Here is a 21,185-nt window from a genome sequence, read left to right on the forward strand (position 1 = left end):
TATTAGGGATAGTACTAGTGCTTACCAGTAGACAATGACACCGTACTGAGCGAGCAGAAGCAGCGAAGTTCAAGTTGTGGCTTTTCAACAGTTTCTATAAAACAGTTACAGTACTCAGTTACTAGACTAGTAAGTAACTAGTATACCATGGACTCATACAGCACGACTTTACACTGTCATGATTTTGAGAAATTTGCAGTGCCAACTTCTGGGGCATGAGGTTACTTATGAGTACTAATTAGTATACATACTATAGCTAGCATCGTAACGATGCCTACACGCCCACTACCCAGTCCCCAACTCCGTTTTCCGGAACAGGATCCTCACATATGGTTGAGGTCCGTGCTAATTTTACATTGTCAGGGACCGCGTGATTTTTCACCCACTGTCGAGAGCTGAAAGTTGGCCAAAAGCTTGCAAACATAATGCATTTGAATCTGTCCAGGTAACGAAGTGGCACCAGGTGTTAGTTGAATTCAGAATAACACGTATGTATGATGCACTAGTCTATCAGACAGTCGCGAATCACGATCATCGCAATCCCGGGCCGGTGGACGGAGGTCGACCTCACTCGGCATTTCACAAGCAACTGCAGTTGAATAAGTCGAATGCACAAACAGCATGGAAAGGAGCTTACAGACAACAGGTTCACCGTCTGGCGTAAATTCCAAGGCACAAGCGCTGCCACGCACGAGATATAAAAAGGTGACAGAGATTCTCAACAGTCGGACTTTCCAAAACTGTCGGGATTTCCGATTCACCACCAAACGAAAGATGATATTAATGTCAATGGGGTCGGAGGCTAGAAGGATGCGCGCAATATCAAGATCGAGTCATCCTTGGTCACATTGTAAGAACCAACGACCGAAGGAGCGTCCAGAGTCGATGAGGCGTTGGCGAGGCTGGAAGAATTGAAAGTGTCAGACCAGCCCATGGGCCATGCCATGGCCTACCGTTCGGATGTGTCACATAGATTGCGTGCGCTCCTGTTTTATGTTAATGCTGAGGTATTGAACATTACTTTCAATTGCAAGACCTGGGCAACGGAGTCCAGACAGAGATATCAACAGAGGTCGACGCGAAACTTCAGTAGAACACCCCATAACAGAAAGCTCAAGATACCGTGCAAGAGTGGCCCACCAAGGCATGCATGACAGAAAAGGGGGCTCAGCGAGAACTGAATGACAGACGATGTTCAACATGAAGACCAACCTCTGACTCCTTCAAGTTGCAAATGAGGCCCATTGTCAAGTGACTGCAACCAAAATTATGGCCCGAACGCGGGTGTAGCTGGCAGAGGTTTTGGGAAAATGATGAGGATGGTGGTGAGCAACGCTCGCAAAACGACAAGAGCCCTCCTAGAGCCCTCCTCTCCTCCACTAACGTCGGGAGTCCGGGATATTCACTAAAAATATGCCATATCAAAAGGGAAAATTACCCCTGTCATACTCTCAAACTCCAATTTGAAATAAAAAAATGGCACCCTGTGACGTCTAGTATATTTTATTTTTTTTTATTTTTTTATTTTTTTTTGATTCCGATTTCTGTCCTTTGCAGAGCTGTACTTTATGTAGGACACTACTTTCTAGTCTAAGGAGTGTCCCGTTTTGCATCTCCGAGTGCGCGAATGCCCTGATGTGGAGCGTACTCCCATCAGTCCGCCGTTCCCGCCGGCCGTTTTAGACACGCCACTCGTATGGGAGAGATGACACTGACATCTGAGCAAGTGATATACGATCTTGGCTTAAATTAAACACGTAAAGTCTAGTCTTACGAAGCCCACAACATCACGTCTACAGATTCTACACAACGGCTTGACTACAATTATCACAATCACATGCATGAGAGACCGAAAGGCAAGAGCTACCATGCGCTGACACCTTGATCTCAACCGCCATCACTTGATGATAGTATCCACCATGACTGTCGCCCAGAATTCTTTCAATACGGAACAGATTCCGAGGATCCGGATGAGCTCGTTGGCTCTTCCAAGATTGGAGGTCCTCTATAGTAAAACTGGCCATCTGAACCATATCAATCACATGAAGTTCCCGAATGGCAAGCAAACAACCCACTGATCATATACCACGCTGCACCGATCATCCCGAACCCCACAAACATTGCCGAAGCGTAATCTACCCGTACACATTCAGTGCCTCAGCCAACTCACGTGAGAAAAAGCCACTCACTCATCGACCATGTCGTCACCGGGATGACAGCAGGCATCGAGAATAGCACGGTGACGAACATGATCCACAGCACTGCGATTACATTGATGACAGTACCAAATCTATCAAGGTTGAATGGGGCATCATGCATGTCTCGTCGGGCATTCATGAGCGAGATGGCAACGGGCATGGCGTAGGACGCTCCAAGACACATAACGGCGACTCCTGCAAAAGCGTTGAATGCAGCTGAGGAGCCGAGGTAGACGAGTCCAAGGAGGACTTGGATTACAGTGGAGAGTGCATACGCGTTCACCGGGACATCTTCGAGGTAAGGGCCGATCTTGGAAAGGCATCGATGAAATGGAATAGCCTTGTCACGTGCGAACGCCCATGTTGCACGAGAACCGGCGCAAGATGTGGAGATTGAACAAAACATACTGATACCGAACACTTTGAAAGGTGGTATGAGAAAGTTAGGCTATTTGGCGGAGACCAATTGTGACGTACTAATGAACAACTGAATACCCCGCCAAATCAGAGATGCGGCGCCGGACGAAAGTCACAGCAAACTTACCAGCCCCAAACCACCAGCTCTAGAGCCCATGATCAAAGTAAACATAACACCAATTGGTTGACTGGAAGAAACTGGTTGACTTATATATATGAGAAGCACGAGGTATCTCAGGGTGAAACCGACCTTGAAGCATTGTCGTGACGTCTGGAAGTGTGAGAAGGATTGGCAGGAGGTATACCACACCAGTTAATGTGCCAATGGGTACAGATGAGATGATGGCCTTCGGAAGTACTTCAGAAGGGTTATGAACCTCCTCGGCCATGTTTACGACTGGTTTTTGAATGTTAGCTGAGTGAATATGGCCAAGACCACTGTTGGAGACATACTCATTCCTATAGCGGAGAATGTATATGCTAGGGCATAGTTCAGCGCCCAATCCCACTGTGATAAATATATGTTAATATCTCACCAGGCTGTTTTGATACATCGTGGTAGTATTGAGTACGAGTTTCGATAAGTAATAGTGATCATACCGGCAATAGACCGATGAAGAACGACCACCCAGGCGTCCATCCTGAAAATGTTGGGTCGAAGTTCCCGAGCGCGAAAGAGACGGAACGACGTCCTGCTGCGGCCTTGGCTAACAAGCATATCGAGATAACTTCAAACAAGCAAATTCAGGAGATCACAGACGAAGAGCAGTTGCAGCAAGACATACCGATGATGCCTAGACCAGTCCAGCAAGCACATATGATCTGGCCACCTATGAGTATCTCGGAGACAAAAACAGGTGAGGACTTACGTCGACGGTTGGCAGGAGCCTGTTAAAGAATATGCAGAATATGCCAGCAACAGCAGTCACGCCGAGGAAAATCATGTCTACATTGAGACAGTAAGTGGTCAGCAAACACACATTGCTACACGGAAGGATCCTTGCATGTTTGCGATGCCGTCGCGTTCCATTCAGGGTAATATATTCCGGCTCCGGCAACAACAAGTTGAGCAGTTGCTGGGAAAATGCGTCGTCGATGATCAGAGGTGACATGCATAGGAAGGAATACCAAATTTGACACTCAAATCAACCATCCAACCACCAACGACCGTCAACCAGCCATTGATCCAGGAAGCAAGAAGTCGCGTGCGGGGGGACGCAAGTCGATAACACCAGTAGTATGCCCCTGCTGATGTGGGATATTTGGAGCATATCTCCGCCAGTGAGAAAGCGAGCGTTTGGGTCAGGACTGACACTAAGATCCAACTACAGCATGTCAAATCGCGTTCTAGATAAGGTGGCAAAGGTAAATTTACCCCCATATCATTACCACTGGACCACCTCCTACGAGTGACGTCGCTATAGGTGATGTAAGACCAAATGCTACCAGAAGGTAAGTCGCAGTATCGAGCAAAATCGCTGCTCAGACATACGGACTGCCATGATTGCTAATCAAATCATCGGGTCAACAGCTCAGTGGATAGCTTCATTCAAGCCGACGGACTGACCTAGCGTCACTGGTTGGGAAGCATTCAATTTCTGTGACGCGGTGAGGGGAACGCTCTACTCACTGAACAATATTTGTGCTGGTCCTCGAGACTAGCGATGACCACGAACATCACACACTGAGCGAACAGGAAAAAGAACAAGGACAAACCCGTGTCATCTCTTGCTTGTAGCCCAGCTTCTCCAGCCCAGCACGGGCGACAGCGTCCACATCGACTTCATCTTTGAAATCCATCATGGCGGCACAATGGGAGAAAGTGGCAGCAAACCAGTATGCGAGGGAGAAATTTATGCACCCAGTGCTACCAGAAATGCAACGTGGCACCTGGGCTTTGGGACGGGGAACTGTTTATCTTCATGCACTTCGCGGATGCCTCCGCCGTGGGACGCCCACTGAAAAGTGGTACATTCCTTTCAATAGAAATATCATAACAAAGGCAACAGAAGATGGTTCTGTTCCCACACCACTTGCGAATGGTGGAAGTGCATGGGCCATCTGAGTTTATGATGCCATAGTCAACCGAACGTGCGTCTGAGAGCGAAAATGAATGATAATCCGGAGGAATGGTGGGGGGCTTATTGGGGATCTGGAAACATATAGGAACTCTCATTTATAGAGACCTTCCTTCGCAGTAATCGAAAGCAGGTATAGTCAGCCGCACCAGCGGCCAACATTAGAAACTGAGCGGTGTTACCCGCACCCGTGCTCCAGAAATGCAACGTTGGGTCCTGCATCTGAGTGAGAAAATGACTCACCAGTTGCATGTAACTCGCCATCGTGAAAAAGCAAGGCCACAATGTATTAGATGGTCGTCAAACACATCAACGGCGTGTCAGCCAATAAAAGGTAAACACTGCAATCCGATGTGGTACACTCGCCCGATTTGAAGACCAAACTCTGATTACAGGCGGACTATTTGTTCATTTGCACGAGTGACCAGTCAAGGCCCCGTTCTTCTCCTGAGCCTGACTATATTGCCAAAATGCGCCACGAAGAATATCGCCTTTGGTATCTAATAGAGTTGTCAGTGCAACGTCACACGACCACGCAGAATCAATATATCAAGATGTTGTACATGTGGCTGAGCATTTCTAACCCCATTAATCGTGTCTTCAGAAGATTCAGGATTCAGAAAAGCGATAACACAGTATAGCTAGCCTACTGATAGTGAGAGACTGAGAGCAGGAAGATGTGGGAAGGCAGCTTGAATCATGATGTATACCACTCTTTGTGTCGCACTCTAGAAGTTTGGCGAGGATTTGCGTGATGCAGGGCCGCTGGTCAGTGAGTGATATCGCACGAAAGGGAGTGGTGGGTGGGGCAAGGGAGATGCTTCAACGGCGACTGTTGAGAGGATAGTACTAGTAGTACTTGCGGTACGAAGAGAAGAGGCCGGGTTCGTGCGGCACGTGCCGCTTCCGATGCCGCACTAAAGTCTTCGCTTGTGCCTCACTACGTAATAGACTGACGAACGTTTTAACATACTTATGCTCCGAGTCAGCGTTCAAATGATTCATTGATCGGCAATATTTACCATAGCTTCAACAGATCAACCATAACCTACCATAACCTACCATAACCTGTAAGCAAATGAGCCTTTAGAAAACAGCTGCAGTAGCCCCATTAAACATAGCAACACCCCTGTCACGATTCGAATATTCAACATTCATTACTCCATAGTCCACCTCAACCAAGCCCACAACTTCATGTCTGTACAGTACTAAGTAACTAATTGCATGCGAGACTGAAGGCTCCCGTGTGCCGCCGTGATAGAGGTACCCAAAATGACACGTATATCACTCAGCCTCGGGTGATGCGTATGTCGACCGCTCAAACTCGTGTATACAGTTTCAGTAACCCAGGCCTGTGTGCACTGTGCCAGGATAGTGCTGGAGCCCGGAATGAAAGACTCCGCACCATAGTCATCGTCAATGCCCAACCAGAAGAAGCGCTGACAATCCACAACACCAGGGAAGGCTTCCCCACTGCTGCGCGAGTATATGTCGAGTTGACATATCGCAAGGCAAGTCCCCTGATGCACCAATCTACATCATTAACGCACTTCTTTCATAGCTTTATGTACAATCGAGTACGCGCTTCAGAACAAAAATCCACGATCGAACGAATCACAACACGCAACGGAGAGAGCAATCAACTCATCTTCGATTGGATTGCGCGTCTAAAACAGCCGGCAGGAACGGCGGACCGATGGGGGCAAGTCCTCACATCGGGGCATCGTAGCACCTCGTAGGGTAGGTGGAAAACTGGTCTTTGGGACTGTGCGGTGTGCCGACGGCACACGGACATGTTGGGATTCGCAACCGACTTCAGAATGTTCCACGCCGAGCGCACTCAGTAAGCAAGCAAGTCTGCATTCCGGTGACTCCATTATGATGAGAGAGCTGTTATTGACGGTGACAGGGAACCACTGCACAAAAGGCAGGTGGGGTAGTCAGATCGTTGCGGATTCAATAATAATCTGTCATCCCCCGAAAGAAAGTAGAAAGGGGACACGTACTCCTGCAGGGAAGCGTTATTTATGTTATTTATGTATTTGAGAGTGACAAAGACGCAACGCTTACCGACATATACCAGCGAGGATTGGGTATTTCGAGGCATGTTACTTTGGCAATTCGCTTTTGAGGTGCAGCTGCAGGACATCAAAAGTTTGTGTGCGATATTTTTTCTTCCTTTACTTATGTTCTTCAACAATAGTATCCCTGCGTGTCTCCACCGACCCGAACATCAACTACATTCGCTCATTCTTTTGATCAAGTTGGTCACATCAGATTCGGAATTCAGAAAGGCATTCGCAAATGGAACGATGTGGCGGACATGATTCACGTATGAATAGAGTAATGCCATGAAAGACGCAGTCTGTAAAATTAAAAATCTGGACATGTTGTGGGAACTACTGGGTACGTAGCTCGATGATGTGCATTTAGCCGGGCGGGTTTGCGAGCGCCAGTGCGTTAGGGTCATGAGCAGTACATTGTGGGCCAGTAGCAGTGGTTGTTGGCATCACCGTGAGCTGTTTCGGCCGTTCACGGAGGGTGGAAGAGACCTAGATGGGAACAGTGATAAGTGGCGGATGTGTGCATTGCTGGTAAATAGTTCGTTGGCGCCCATGTGGCAGATAGATCTCTCTGCTCTACATGCAGCTGTGTCAGAAGAGGGCAAACCATTATGATTGCGTTGTTAAGAAAGTTCAAAAAGTTGCCATCATGTCGCACAGTGAAACATACCACTGGTCCGGACCCGACTTGTCGCCTGTACATACTACTAGTTGCACAGCTAGGACTTATTACGAATTACCGGCGAAGTCGGAAGTTGATGCTGACAACATTAGGGTTGTAGTAGCTCATCGTGGATGCTGTCACCGAGTGAAAGAAAACAATCAGTAGACACAATCTTACTATCCCCATCCATTTTTGGTAGGCTGTTAGGATTCCTCATCTTGAGCGCTCACTAGTACTACACATCTATTTGCCCTCGTGACACTAATATTTTGTCGACGTCGACCGTCAAACCATTATGTATTATATGCATCCCTGACACTACGACGTACGTGCGTACGTAGATATCCGAGAAGGTATAATCTACATTGAACGATAACGTAATCTCCGTCCTGCTAGCTTACACAACCTGAAACACAGCCAAATAAGAGTCAGCGACATGTGATGCTTCTCAAATCGGGGGACATATTCGAAATCAATGCATGTATTGGGATGTGTATATCACATCTGCCCACAGAACTAGTACTTTCCGACTGTGTCTCAGGTTGTCTGAGACAGGTGCATCATAATATGCATAATGACTCGCTTTCAAGTTTGAAACATAACTGAAAAGGCTGGAATAACGAGATTCATCGAGTATCTACACGGATCCCGTTGACCATCCTAACCATTTCAGTCATATAATACTTCAAAAGACCGCCAATCGCGAACGTAACAGCAACCCACTGGGAGCCTGATCATGATGCTGGCACCTACCCTAGATCGAGTGGCTACAACGTAATGTGACTTAACTTACCCGGCGCGTTTGCCACTGATCCAACTCTTTAGCCCTTCCGACGACAAGATTCAATTCAAACCTCAGCGCAGCGTTAGGTTCGGTGGAACTTCCGGCGTTATGCAGGGCTTCTTCTCGATCAATTTCGGGAATCCACTTCGTGATTTCGCTTTAAGTTGAATTTGGACCCTACGGGCCTACTGCCGATAATCTGGTAACTTGGCTATGTAGGTGCGCGTCTACGTGAGGACACATATAAGAGGGATGTGAGCAGTTGACCAGACCCATAACCTTTGCACGGTCAGTGACGATTATCACAATGACCCTCGTGAAACTTCCTTTTCTCGTGCCATCTGTTCTTATATTCAATAATGCGTATATCTCTCCGAACGCAGCACCTCATGACGATGAGGCCATCAGCGGTGGCCCACTCTACGAGCGTATCTGCCCAGTCATTTTCCCAATATTACAACGGGTACGTGAATTTCCAACGTTTAGACACATTAACGAACACCTGTCACAGGTGTCGGGTTTGATACCCTGTGTTGCAGAGATAGCCGTCATACTTGCGGCTGATTTTCCGTCGCCTACCTCCTCTACAGTCCTCTCTACTCTAGTTCACACTGGGCAGCTTCCAGATATGATGCCAAACAGATACTTCATGCTCGGAACCATCTTAGTCTTCATGGGTTGCCTGGGACGCCTGTGGTGTTTTCGCGTCATGGGACGCCATTTCACCCACGAGCTCAGCTTGCGCAAGGACCACTCCCTTGTCACCACAGGTCCGTACAACATTGTGCGCCACCCTGGCTATGCAGCCAGCTGGATCGCCTCGTTTGGGATCTCGCTCATCTGTGCGAGCCCCGGATCGTTCATGCGGTCGTCTGGGTGGCTCTCCACTTCCTTCGGGCGTGTTGTATTTGGAGTATGGGTACTTCAAGTCATACTGGGCGTCGTGCTAGGCTCCGCGCGGTCTATCAGTGAAGATGCAATGCTTCGCAAGCGTTTTGGGGGAGAATGGGACCGGTGGTCTAAGAGGGTGCCTTACAGACTCATTCCGGGTATATTTTAGCTATTTTTCTTCATGACTCTAACGCAGTACCATACCTGTAGTTCTTATTGATGTTTCAGCTTTCGTCCCCCGAGGAATTTTTCGGCGAGTGAAGATGTCATGTATTTCATTACCTTTCGAAATATTCTTCTGTTCATACTTTACAGTACAAATACAAATATCGATTGTGTGGAAAGCAACTGGTGTGTGCAACTCGACCACACGATGGAAACTAATACTCGTGCACATTTTACTAACACGCATAATGTGAAGCAAGCTGGATGTAATGTCAGTTAGACTTGACAGTGCCTATTACCCGCCAGCGGCGAGCGCTAGCGCTTCAGGAAATGCCGTTGCCCTCGAAGCGCTCAGACGCGTGCCAAGGTATGACTGAATTGAACTGGTCTTTGACTACGTCTATTGTAGACCGGATGCCATTAGACTAAGTAATAACGTCAACAACAACACTTTGACATTCGTGGGGTCCATGTTACGTCCTGTTCCCAAATGTTTTGAATGGTAAGGCCGCATCTGCTATCCGTTCTCGTTAGTCTTCGATATGTATAATTTTGCTGACCGAAATGCAACTTTGTCATGCGCACACACCCAGGGTCCATAGTTCAGAAGGCAGGCTGCAATATATTAGAATGATACTAAAAACACTACTAGGCGATCGTGTTCCTGTACCATGACTCAAGCTCGCTATCTGTTTTCTTGTGCTCTCTTGTTGCGTTATTCTCCTCTTTGTTGGCTTCGTCCTCATTTCGCCCTCTTCTCTGTGCCCTTCGTCCTTAGTATGGCCTCTGGTTCTTCTTCGATCATCAATCAAGCTGTATCTCGCCCTCCACCTGTGTCGCTCGTGATTTCAGATCGCGAGCTTGCACAATGCAGACGATGGGATGTCTGTTGTGTCCTCATGTGTCCTGTGGAAGTACTTTGGGTTTTTAGAGGTCTCTTCGGAGCGTGTGTCTTTGTATAATCAATATCCTGTTAACTGGTTTGTTGACAATTGCCTGTCGTGGCGCCGAATCTGCGGTGGGTTGTCGAAAATTTTGTCGAGAGCAATATACTGAGATCGCGTGCCCACATCCCATTTATGTGTCCCCGATCGCAAGGATCATGTTCGTGATCTGCTTCGCGTACATGTATGTGAGAGCCTTTCGCAGCCTCGCCTCGTTCACGTCGTGCTACTTCCGAGCGAGATGCGCCTATAACCTATGCGCCAAAGACCTGCTGTGTGTGGAAGCAGGGAAAATACCGTTACATTTGCTGCGCAAATCGCAATGGCTGTTTACCAGAGCACACTCTGCCTCGTACTTATGATTTGGAATTATACAGTCAAGTAATCTTGTATTCGAAAGGGCTCACTAGTTGTTGGTCTTTGTCTGAAGTATATGTATCGCTCGTGTCATTCGGCTCTGCTTGGCAAGAAGTTGAACAGACCAAAAAAAGAGGGAGGGTACATACTACTATGGTACCAGATTCCAGAAGCACTTTTTCGATACCACCTTCAAAAACCAGAAAAAGTCCTTCGCTTCTCCCTTGCAATCTTACCCTTTTTGTTTCGGGGAGATCATCCACTGAATACAACAATGCGTAAACCAGGGAATCGAGTGATGTAGATATCAAGCATGTTTACCGAACTGTCCACCCGACAAGGCGACTCAGATCTCCGAAGCCGGTCGAAACACGTCTCACTGGGGAACATCACATTTCCTGACGATGACGGGGGATGAAGATTGTCCCGTTCTTCGCAGCTACAATATCTCCGGTGTCCTGACGTCCATCGTATCAACAACAGAAGCCATGTCCCTAACTTGCGCGATGATCTCATTATCCGAAGCGATTCTCTTATACTCCCCACCACGCTGCTGCGCTAGCAAAAGTGCGCCAAAAGGACGAGCAAGGCGAACGAGCAACCTCAACCCTCTGGTGACCAGCTCATCATCTCCAGGTTCATCAGGCCAATTGTCCACGTTCTGCGACTCGTCTGTAAAGTCGAGATCATACCGATTCCACGGGCGGATGAGCAGGAATGTCTGCCGAGTACGCTTTGCAGGCGAGAATTGAACAGGTTTGTCTTCCGTTGTGACTAGTAGGTCTTGTAGTCCGTCTGCCATGACTTCATATGTGAAAAATTTGTCCCCGTCTCCACCAGTACTTCCGCCTGACTTTCGTGAGAGGAAATGCGATGCAGGGCAGTTGCAGTCTGGCGTTTGCAAAACGAGGAACGCCAAGGTTCTCAAGAGTGGTATACAGTTTCGAAGCCGACTCCACAGCCACAATATTGTTTCGCAGCGTGAAGACCGATATCTGCATGTCTTGTTCAGATAGAGATGGTAGCGTGCATGGCAGAGCCTTGTATGAGGAAATCTCGGCTGGGAGACAACTGTTGAAGTTGGACTATTGTCCCACCCAGTCCAGGGCCGTGATGGTCGCCCGAATGAGCTATGATCTCCTGTAAGAGACGTCCGAGCGCGTTCTGTCTTTTTTCTCCGTAGATTACAGGAAGGTAAATCCCAAAGATCCCAAACAGTGAATACGCGATGTCTTCCTGTAACGTAGTAACACGCGTTTGATGCCCATTGAAGTTTCTCTCGGGCATTTCTCATCCACGGGCGGAAGGCGACGAGCGCCCGTGCATTTATGCCAGTTGAACGCTCCAACTCCTGCGTGATAGCAGCAGATTGCTTGTGGTTGCGTGAGCAGTGGTCGAGATATAGGGTCCAATCTGCTTGGTAGAAGAGAACAATTTTAGGAGCGAGGAACTCCTGAACGGTCCATCCTCGCGTGTTCCAAATGCTGTTTGCGAGCGCACCAGATTCTGACGAAGGAGGAACATCCAATAGATAGACGATGGTGAGCGCTGAGTAGTGATACCAGACGAACATGGAGTTGACTGATTCTTGTAGCTCGACGTTGTTATACTGGTCGATGCAGCATGTATCGCTCCACGCCCAGCGATACCCCGCGTCGCGAGCGACTTTGCAGAACTTCTGCAACTTCACAATGATTTCGACCCGATCCAAGTCGTAGATGTCCCTGCCCTGAATGTCATGCAGTAGCGGCTCCTTGCTTCCCACCTATGGGATAACATGACCCAACTGAAGCACTTTATGACCGCTTCTTTGATGAGCTCCGTTTGGAGGGGCCTATGCATCATCAATGAATACAAAAGCTCTTTGTACTCTGTACTCTCCGTGAATGCGTTTATCTGCGCATCTCGATTGCACAAACGTCCAGTAGAGGTGTTAATTAGGCGAAGTGGAGCGTTTTCCCAGTTGGGCGTGAATGGCTCGTCGAATAGCATCTTGTACTTCAGATAAACATTGCTGGCGTAAGCCCTGCAAAAATATAAGTCATCTGCAAGTCGGCGCTTGAGTTGTTTAGGACTCACGTCGTATCTGTGGGTCGGGTGCTTGGAGAGCATGATTGTGAAGGCCTCGAATGCATCATCATGGCGCTGTGCTCCACGAAGCGCTGCATGCTTCAGTTCGTACCCGATATAACCACGAAGGACTGAGCTCAATGGCCTACCGAAACTCATTACAAATGTTTAAAACGACGGATATTGTCTGCACCTTGTCCACGTCCGAAAGGCCCTCCGCATAGAGCTTTTGGCCCAACTTCACCTTACTGCGATGCGCAAAGTACGAGGGATCCATCCCGAATGGTGTAGAAAGTGTGTTCTCGATGGACCAGAGGTGAAGATTCCCATCCAAGTCTCCACTCACGAGCAGTTCTCCGCTGAGAGAAATTGTGACGCAGCAAACATGTGCGGTGTGTCTGAGTGGTTGTCCTATCTGCTTGTGTGACTTTGTGTTCCACAGGCGCACAGTATTAATATTGTCGTCCGAGGCGGTTGCAATGAAGGAGCTATCAGAAGAAATGGCAAGTGAGTTGATGTAAGAAGTGTGACCAGTGCAAGGTTGGCCAATCTGGGTCCCATTCGACGAGTCCCAAAACTTGATTGTTTTGTCCGATGATGCGGAGACAAGTTGCTGGCCGTCGGGCGACCACACGACGCTTTGAACCCAATCGAAGTCGTGAGCGTTGATGTCGAATAGAAGCTCGGCGTTATCGGTGCTCCAAACCCGAATGGTACAATATCTGCTGGATGCCAATTTCAGCCAGGTTCCTTCCCATCCGCGGTGTCGAGAGAAGAGGGCTGCATCCGAGTACATAGAAAAAATAAAATAAAATCACGTGCACTTTGAAATGTCCAAAAGCAGCCCAAACCTTAATCCCTCGTTCTCTCTCCACAGCGGCTGGCAGAGAACATTTGTAAACAATGTTCAGCCACCGTAGCAAACCCTTCGGACCTTGAAAATTAACTGGCAACTTCGAAAACTGAACTTAGGGTTTAAATATTTTAGATTATGTAACATTACCATATTCCAGACTCGGTGACGTCGATAATTGATCCATGGCGCCTTCTCTTGCTTTGATTCGTGCGCGGACAGAGGAGGTATTTGGACGCAGGGCTTGCCTTTGGCAGCTCAGAGTTGCTGAAGCTTTTCTGCTCCGAGATCGTGATATTATTTGCATCAAAATTATTGTATGCATACACCGCTAGAAGTGTTTGTCCAAGATATTGCAGCGCATGACTTGATTCTGCAGATAGTGAACAGACTGTATCGTGAATTGCATCGACGGATATCGAGAGACCCATCTTCACCATCGTTTCGATGACTTTCTCCGGTGCATGTGTTGAATGCAAAAATATTCCGAGTATGCTTGACAGCGAGTTGGCTTTCTGATTTGTGCTTTTCTTTAGAAGTGAAACAATTACTACTTTCTGCTGGATGAGGTTTGTTTAGATCAAGCACAAATTTTATCTATATTTTCCATACCAGCATCATTGTCGCACTACGTTGAGATGTGAGGCGTTCAGCTCTCGATATACAATCACCAGTGATGCCTTCTATAACACCTTCTAGGTCATCTACTTGAGCCCAGTATTCTGAGTCCTCAGCTTCTTGCGCATCTGATACCAAAATTCCGATCTCCGTGTGCCCTTTGCTTTCGATTTTCGAGACTTGAAGAGCTCTCGCGGACAAGAGGGAATCAAGCAGGGCCCATAGCACTGGTGCCTCTCCCGCGATCTGTAGAGCCATATCATCAATTTGGAAGCCCTCTATTTGCTCAGCTTTCGCATGCACAGCGCTAAAATGCAACCCGTTCTCCACTTTTGTGAGCTCTTGAACCTCCCTTGCACATTCTGCGCTAATGGCATCCTTGGCCCACCCAATTAAAGGGTTATATAGATTCTGGTGTCGCGATAAGGTGCAGATAATGTTACCTATGTTGGCCAGAAGGTCAACAACTGCAGGGTGGTTGGCAAATTGAGGTACTGTGAGGATCGTGACGAGGAATTGTGAAAGACTTCTGTCTCCATCAAACATATCGAGGACGCTGCAGTATGTTTCCATATGGAGTATAGATTAAATATTTAAACCCTAAGTTCAGTTTTCGAAGTTGCCAGTTAATTTTCAAGGTCCGAAGGGTTTGCTACGGTGGCTGAACATTGTTTACAAATGTTTTCTGCCAGCCGCTGTGGAGAGAGAACGAGGGATAAGGTTTGGGCTGCTTTTGGACATTTCAAAGTGCACGTGATTTTATTTTATTTTTTCTATGTACTCGGATGCAGCCCTCTTCTCTCGACACCGCGGATGGGAAGGAACCTGAATTTCAGCCCATCTGGGCTGAAGGCGACACAAAACGGACCCCGATTTCCATCGGGGGAGAATGTATGCTTCACCAGCGGTTTGAGCTTGCTATCGACGTCCCATATGATGATGGCTCCATCTCTTCCACCACTCGCAATTTGTTTATCGTCTAGTCACTGTGTGAATTCAGGCGCTGTGACAGCGACTGAATACACACAGTGACCACTGACTGCCATGTCCCCCGAATGGCGTTCCCACCGATGCTCTTTTCTTCACGTCCCAGATTCGCAGTGTTCTAAATGAAGCGGTGACGATCCGTCGATCATCTTTGAAGAACGCGACTGCCGACACTTTCCCCTTGTGCACTCGCATCGTGTGTGTCGGGCCTGTCGGCGTCGCACGCCTTCTCACAGTAAGATATGATTTTTTTGCTACATTGAGCAATCCTGACATGTCGCTAGACAGGAAGATGGACGGTCAGTGACATTTGAAGTTCTGTGCTGCCGTCGTCAATCGTGAATAGGGCTGGATTTCTGGATTGCTGCCCATAGCCCAATTCATGCAGGGTCTTTATATATCCTTGGCCCATAGTAGTACATACCACGTTGCTACAGCGTGAATCTCATTTCGCTCCTTCCATCAGTGCCCGTAGCGGACCTCGCGAGTACTTTCTATTCGTCGACGTCCCAGATCATGATGTCATCAGCCACAAGTACTGCTCGCAACTCGCCTGTCATGCATGTCATGATTCATCTGGTGATACAGCGACTGGACACGTGGCCTCACGACCCCCGGTGTCCCCCGAATGGCCTTCAGATGCCCGCAATGTGGTCCGAACCAGTGACAATCTGTCGACTGTCTTTGAAGAACGCGACTGCTGACACCATCCTCGTGTGCCCTGGCATCGTCCGCATCGGCGTCAGTTGTATTATCTGCTCCGGTGTCGCGAACCCTCTCACAGCCAGATATGCTGTTCTTGCTCCATCAAGCACACTTGCTAACATGTCATGCTGGCCTACTAGACAGGGAGATGGCATCAGTAAACTACAAATTTCTCCACAGAAAGTACGAACACAGCGTTTTTGTGACAGCCAGCCACAGACACCACAATGCCGCCAGTCACAGCAAATAACAGCCACAAAGTCTACATCATCTCCAGTCACTCACAGTGCTACAGAATGACTTCCTTGTTCCATGTTTATTTCGCTTATCTCATCTTATTCCTGTCAAACTCCTAACTACACCCATTTGTTCGTTGTTTCTACAGTTGCTCGATGTCGCCATCGGCCGAGCAGCTGAGCTCCTTACTACCCATTCCTTACTGTTACCTTTGACGTTTCTGTGTCTCCCCGAAAAGGCTACTACGCTGATTGCTTAAATACGGCACTCAGTAGTAGTGCTACGTTAAAGTTTTCTGGACCCCCAAATATCAGACTTTTACCCTGTTATTTCCCGAGAGCATTCTTCTCTTGTGCCGCTGACTTCGAGCTTCGCGCGCTGGGTAGTCATCGTCACATCTTTTTTAACACCCAAAGTCTACCCACTTTTACTACCCTTTTACCTCACCTCTCGTCACTGGAACGATTATGGGCCGCACGTCTGCATGAAACGTTTAGAACTAGAACAGCGATCTGAATTGCTGCGGGAAGTCGTCCACTACGGTACCAGAAGCACTTTTCCCACACCACCTTCAAAAACCAGAAAAAGTCCTTCGTTTCTGCCTTGCAATCCCTACCCTTTTGTTCAGGGAGGCATGACAAAAGATGCTTTAGTGCTTCCCGAAGTTTCCGTACTATAGTAGCTCTCCACTAGTACTCTCGAGCGCAAGTTCGCCCAGACAATCGTGCACGTGTGCACGCCTGTTATAATTAAACTCACTCAGACATGATGACGTTGGAGAGATAAGCGGATCTATAGAAGCGTCACTATGTCCGTAAAGAAATACAACAATTGTTTCGTATGGTAAGACCTCAGACTACGGTATGATTCTGAACATTCACAGCTTTTTCCTTTAGTTACCTGCATCCTTCTTGGCAGCGTACACAAGCAAGTCACACACACGCCTCGAGTAGCCCCACTCGTTGTCGTACCATGAGATCAACTTCACGAACTGCGAGTTGAGCATGATACCAGCATTGGCATCGAAGATGCTCGATGCAGGGTGACCGAGGAAGTCCGTCGAGACGACCTGTTCATCGGTGTAGGCGATGACGCCTTTGAGAGGGCCCTCAGAAGCGGCCTTCATTGCCTTCTTGATGTCATCGTATGTGGCGGGCTTCTTGAGGCGCACGACAAGGTCGACGACGGAGACATCCAAAGTGGGAACACGGAAAGAAAGACCACTATAAGGACGTACTTAGCATCTCAGAGTTATGGGAAAAGTTCGATATCACATACGTGAGCTTGCCGTTTAGGGAAGGAATGACCTTGCCGACCGCCTTAGCGGCACCCGTGGAGGACGGGATAATGTTGTTGTTAACAGCACGGCCACCGCGCCAGTCCTTGTTGGAAGGACCGTCAACAGTCTTTTGAGTAGCTGTCGTCGCGTGGATGGTTGACATGAGACCCTCCTCGATGCCAAAGTTGTCATCGATCACCTTAGCGAGGGGAGCAAGGCAGTTGGTCGTGCAAGAAGCGTTAGAGATAACGGTGTGCTTGGAGTCATAAGTGTCGAGGTTGACACCGCACACAAACATGGGTGCGTCAGCTGAAGGGGCGGAGATGATGACCTTCTTTGCACCACCCTTCAGATGAGCAGAGGCCCTGGGAGTAATCTTATTAGAAAGCACTCGATTAATAATAGAAAATCCTCACTTTTCAATTGTAGTGAAGACACCCTATTCACGTCGTTCCAATCAGCTTTCAACTTGAAGAGGGTGCAATAGTCGGGAACTTACAGTGGACTCGACGACGTAATGGGCGCCGACCGAACCCCACTTGATGTTGCTGGGATCCCGCTCACCGAAAACGTGAATGGGCTTGTTGTTGATGTATAGCTTTCCATCTGCAGTGTGGACATCGCCCTTAAAGCGGCCGTGGACGGTGTCGTACTTGAACATGTAAACCTACATTTCCCACCGATCAGATCGAATTCGGTACAGGATGATATGTTCATCTACTGACCATGTACTCCAACTCAATGAAGGGACTGAAAACGAGAATCAGATGAATCTTTGGAAAATAGGAGGTGAACCCACTCATTGATGGCAACGACCTCGATGTCCTGGTTCTCGAGGGCATTACGCATGACGATACGGCCAATACGACCTGAACGTAAGATATTGTGTCAGAAATATTCAAGGATCAAGAGCATATACTCACCGAAACTATACAGCGACGAAGGAGACAACATCCGATTAACGACAAACGCCTCGACTGACGATGATAACATACCCATTGATACCGACTTTGACCTACACGATGGATGTTATGAGCAACCAAACATATGCCTGTTGGACGATTATGTGCTTACCATGTTGGCTGAGAAATTATAGTGGTGATGGGATGAGGTGGAGAAATACGGGCGAGATGAACCTTTTATACTAGAATCAATATATTTGGGTGGGTTAATCTAATCAGTACTGATACGATAACGTCAACTTGGCAAACCCCCCAAAATAAACGTTTCTCGCAATTGCTAAGCACCAACACTGCTCGCACTGGAGGTATGTTAGTAAGTATGTCCGTCTCTCTCTCTGCACCCCTACAAGCTATCTGTAAGCTAAGGACAGCAAATTTTAGAAACGCGAGTTGTTGGTCAAGTTGCCTCTCATTGTTACATAATCAAATTGATTTATCGGACATCGTTCGGCTTGTATTTCTCAGCTAGCATCGTACCATCGGCATCGCACCATGATCATTCAATTAGCCCGCTGCCCAGCCTCCTTCGCAATCTTGTTCGTTCTCGTTCTCGCTTTCCTTTCCTTACCGATGCTTCTAGGCAACTTTTGATTCGAAGCACATGCAGACTCCGGAGTATCAGGCCTCACTGGGTATCAGGTGTGTTTGTTTATTGGTGAGGTTCTCGGCGCGGACCTGGCGCGGACAAACGGAATCATCACCCTCCGAGTTGCCTGATCAATCGAAGCTCACCCATCGATCAAGTAATACTCGACCCCTGACTATCTGAATTCGGCTCATCAAAACATTGCCGTCAGATATCTAGAGGCAGTGTCGAACGTGCACAGAGTCTTGGAGCAAGCCTGACTCGCTGTAACTCGTGGTGACAGTCTAACGGAGGCTAGCCGACAGTAGCATATGCATTTCTCACAACATCCCCATTCACTCCTCACTTCAATCGCTAGGGTCATGTAGGCTGTTAAGTCACAGGTTGCATGTTTAGAATTGGAACCCATCTTAGGTCAAGATCATGCTCGGGTGTTTGGATTCAGCAACACTTTAAGCTTCAAGTCCACGCACGGACTAAAATAATACTATGTTTCTGGCAACTGCAATCGGTGCAAATTAGACTAAGTTTTGTGCGCCCTGGAGTCGGTATGGGACTATGTAGAAACAGGCCTCGGCCGTGACGCACCAAATGACGGCACTAAAGCGCAGTCACTCTCCTGATGTCACCTAACCACATCCGTATTGAAAAGTAGTGTCCTGCATTTGACATATTCCCAACTGCCTCATATTTGGCGAGTAGAGATCAAGCGCTAAGAGGCGCTAAGCAGCGCGGTTAACATAGGTTATAAATGCATCGCAGCTGATTTAAATTAAGCAGTTATTCCCCCCCTGTCATACCAGCATCCCACACAGTCCAGCGGTCTTCTTGTAAAGCAATTTCTTGGCCTCGTTGCCAAGGGGATCCTCTCCAATTATCAACCTCAGAGAGCGCAGATTCTAATAGTGGAATGAGGGTATCTGCATTCTGCTTGAACAGAACTTCGGACGACGATGAAGTCGGGACGCGCATGCGCACTGCTTGAAATTCAGTGTCATTCGGAGAATGGTTCTGGCGCATTGCAAGCGCATGATCTCCCAGAATAGCAATAAACCCAGTCGATTCGCTTGGTTCGCGAGAGGAAGTGAGGAATGCGAACGGTGTGGCTGGTGTGACAGGTTGATCACTATCACCCAGAAATGATGAAACTAACTATCCAGGGGAATGATTATGGGCTCACATCCAGCGTTCTTCATACTGCTCCTGTTCTCCTGTCTGGGGGTTTACCCCGATTCCAGTTTCTACTTCTTCCCCATCACATGAGGTCATAGTGCCTTCATCAGGAGGACCATTTCGTCCTTGGGAATCAATATAATGATTCCATCGGAAACGCAGAGGAGTGGATGAAAGTGTAACACGGATTCCAGCAAAGCCCCACATAATGGTGCTATCCGGTAGTAAAGGCTTTGAGAGACGTAAGTCGAGGTACAGTTGGGTGGAATCTTTGGAATGCGTGTCACTTGTGGACCGGGAGGAAAGCACGAGAACATCGGAGTCTTCAAATGGTTGTCCACCATTCCTAGAAATACTTTTTCTGATTGTTATCGAGGGCGTGCCTATAATAGAGGCTCAGGCTGCTCTAGCACATAGTTGTTCATCCTTGTAAAGAGTCAAGGACTGGCCGCCGTTATTAAACCGAATAATCCGATCATATCATTGGTGAAAGACACAATTATCCGAGTCAACAAAGCCACATACAATCGAGCCGTATTAAGTCACGTGACCTCTAGACTTTTTCGCGTTCTGCCGCTTGTAAGTATGAGGAGGACAGTCACTGGTCAATTTCTACTGCACAAGCTGCCCTTGCGATCTTTGAAATATTGAGCGCGCGCTCGATATTCGTCTAAAGTAGTGTTGGATTTGTGCGACCTACGTCATGCAAAAGACTATCCTTCCCCTCGGTCTACTCGATTTTAGCCTTGCTCATGTCCAATCGGTAAAATGGGGACGTCATTCACGGAACTTACACCAGGCGTAGCCCTTGCGCCGTCTCCTACGCCGTCTTTTGAGTCCGCTGAGGAAAAAAGCGTGTTTTCTAGGTGGGTTGTCGTTCTATATCAGTTGTCCAAGCTCATGCAGCACAGACGGCGTGGGCCGCAGGGCACCAGGCAATTCGACAATCAGGGACTCTGGAAAATTGATCTCTTCCCCTGTGTTCAAGCTGCCCAAAAGCTTTACATCTCCAATGTCCGAGCTCGAAAGAAGAGTCCTTGCGTTACAAACCACACAAGTGCCATTGGATGACTTGCGCTCCCAGTCGGTGGGCTTTCACTTTTGAATGTAACCCTTCCTGTACACTTTCTGATGTTTTGCTCAGCTGGAGGCAA

The 21,185-nt window shown here is 48.0% G+C and overlaps 5 protein-coding genes across 5 annotated transcripts; 1 reads left to right on the plus strand and 4 right to left on the minus strand.

Annotated features, from left to right (window-relative positions):
• Nucleotides 1-1,941: 1,941 nt before the first annotated feature.
• DFJ58DRAFT_723330 (amino acid transporter) lies at nucleotides 1,942-4,418 on the minus strand (the record flags this gene model as incomplete). Its single annotated transcript, XM_041384988.1, has 15 exons — nucleotides 1,942-2,024; nucleotides 2,076-2,135; nucleotides 2,190-2,618; nucleotides 2,676-2,685; nucleotides 2,743-2,813; nucleotides 2,866-3,012; nucleotides 3,069-3,123; nucleotides 3,216-3,343; nucleotides 3,401-3,437; nucleotides 3,485-3,561; nucleotides 3,744-3,940; nucleotides 3,991-4,057; nucleotides 4,108-4,122; nucleotides 4,183-4,213; nucleotides 4,332-4,418. The coding sequence occupies 15 exons, from the start codon at nucleotides 4,416-4,418 to the stop codon at nucleotides 1,942-1,944; spliced, it is 1,494 nt and encodes a 497-aa protein (XP_041248676.1).
• Nucleotides 4,419-8,511: 4,093 nt separating this feature from the next.
• DFJ58DRAFT_855889 (uncharacterized protein) lies at nucleotides 8,512-9,408 on the plus strand (the record flags this gene model as incomplete). The annotated part of the gene is made up of 1 exon (XM_041393914.1): nucleotides 8,512-9,408. The coding sequence occupies one exon, from the start codon at nucleotides 8,512-8,514 to the stop codon at nucleotides 9,262-9,264; it is 753 nt and encodes a 250-aa protein (XP_041248677.1). The 3' UTR covers nucleotides 9,265-9,408.
• Nucleotides 9,409-10,686: 1,278 nt separating this feature from the next.
• DFJ58DRAFT_911323 (uncharacterized protein) lies at nucleotides 10,687-14,648 on the minus strand (the record flags this gene model as incomplete). The annotated part of the gene is made up of 5 exons (XM_041395226.1): nucleotides 10,687-12,326; nucleotides 12,365-12,559; nucleotides 12,641-12,776; nucleotides 13,635-14,044; nucleotides 14,097-14,648. The coding sequence occupies 5 exons, from the start codon at nucleotides 14,646-14,648 to the stop codon at nucleotides 11,001-11,003; spliced, it is 2,619 nt and encodes an 872-aa protein (XP_041248678.1). The 3' UTR covers nucleotides 10,687-11,000.
• Nucleotides 14,649-16,357: 1,709 nt separating this feature from the next.
• Nucleotides 16,358-18,387, minus strand: DFJ58DRAFT_837766 (glyceraldehyde-3-phosphate dehydrogenase; the record flags this gene model as incomplete). Its single annotated transcript, XM_041392400.1, has 12 exons — nucleotides 16,358-16,409; nucleotides 16,479-16,643; nucleotides 16,791-16,823; nucleotides 16,955-17,254; nucleotides 17,310-17,675; nucleotides 17,727-17,749; nucleotides 17,810-17,977; nucleotides 18,036-18,060; nucleotides 18,110-18,179; nucleotides 18,234-18,238; nucleotides 18,306-18,325; nucleotides 18,385-18,387. The coding sequence occupies 12 exons, from the start codon at nucleotides 18,385-18,387 to the stop codon at nucleotides 16,358-16,360; spliced, it is 1,230 nt and encodes a 409-aa protein (XP_041248679.1).
• A 916-nt stretch (nucleotides 18,388-19,303) lies between these two features.
• Nucleotides 19,304-20,412, minus strand: DFJ58DRAFT_766412 (uncharacterized protein; the record flags this gene model as incomplete). The annotated part of the gene is made up of 2 exons (XM_041388795.1): nucleotides 19,304-19,984; nucleotides 20,039-20,412. Coding segments are annotated over 2 exons (720 nt in total), but the record flags the coding sequence as incomplete, so codon positions are not given.
• Between the last annotated feature and the right edge of the window lie 773 nt (nucleotides 20,413-21,185).

The sequence above is a fragment of the Suillus subalutaceus genome, assembly GCF_016647625.1.
Source record: "Suillus subalutaceus strain FC151 chromosome Unknown DFJ58scaffold_12, whole genome shotgun sequence".
Taxonomy (NCBI): domain Eukaryota; kingdom Fungi; phylum Basidiomycota; class Agaricomycetes; order Boletales; family Suillaceae; genus Suillus; species Suillus subalutaceus.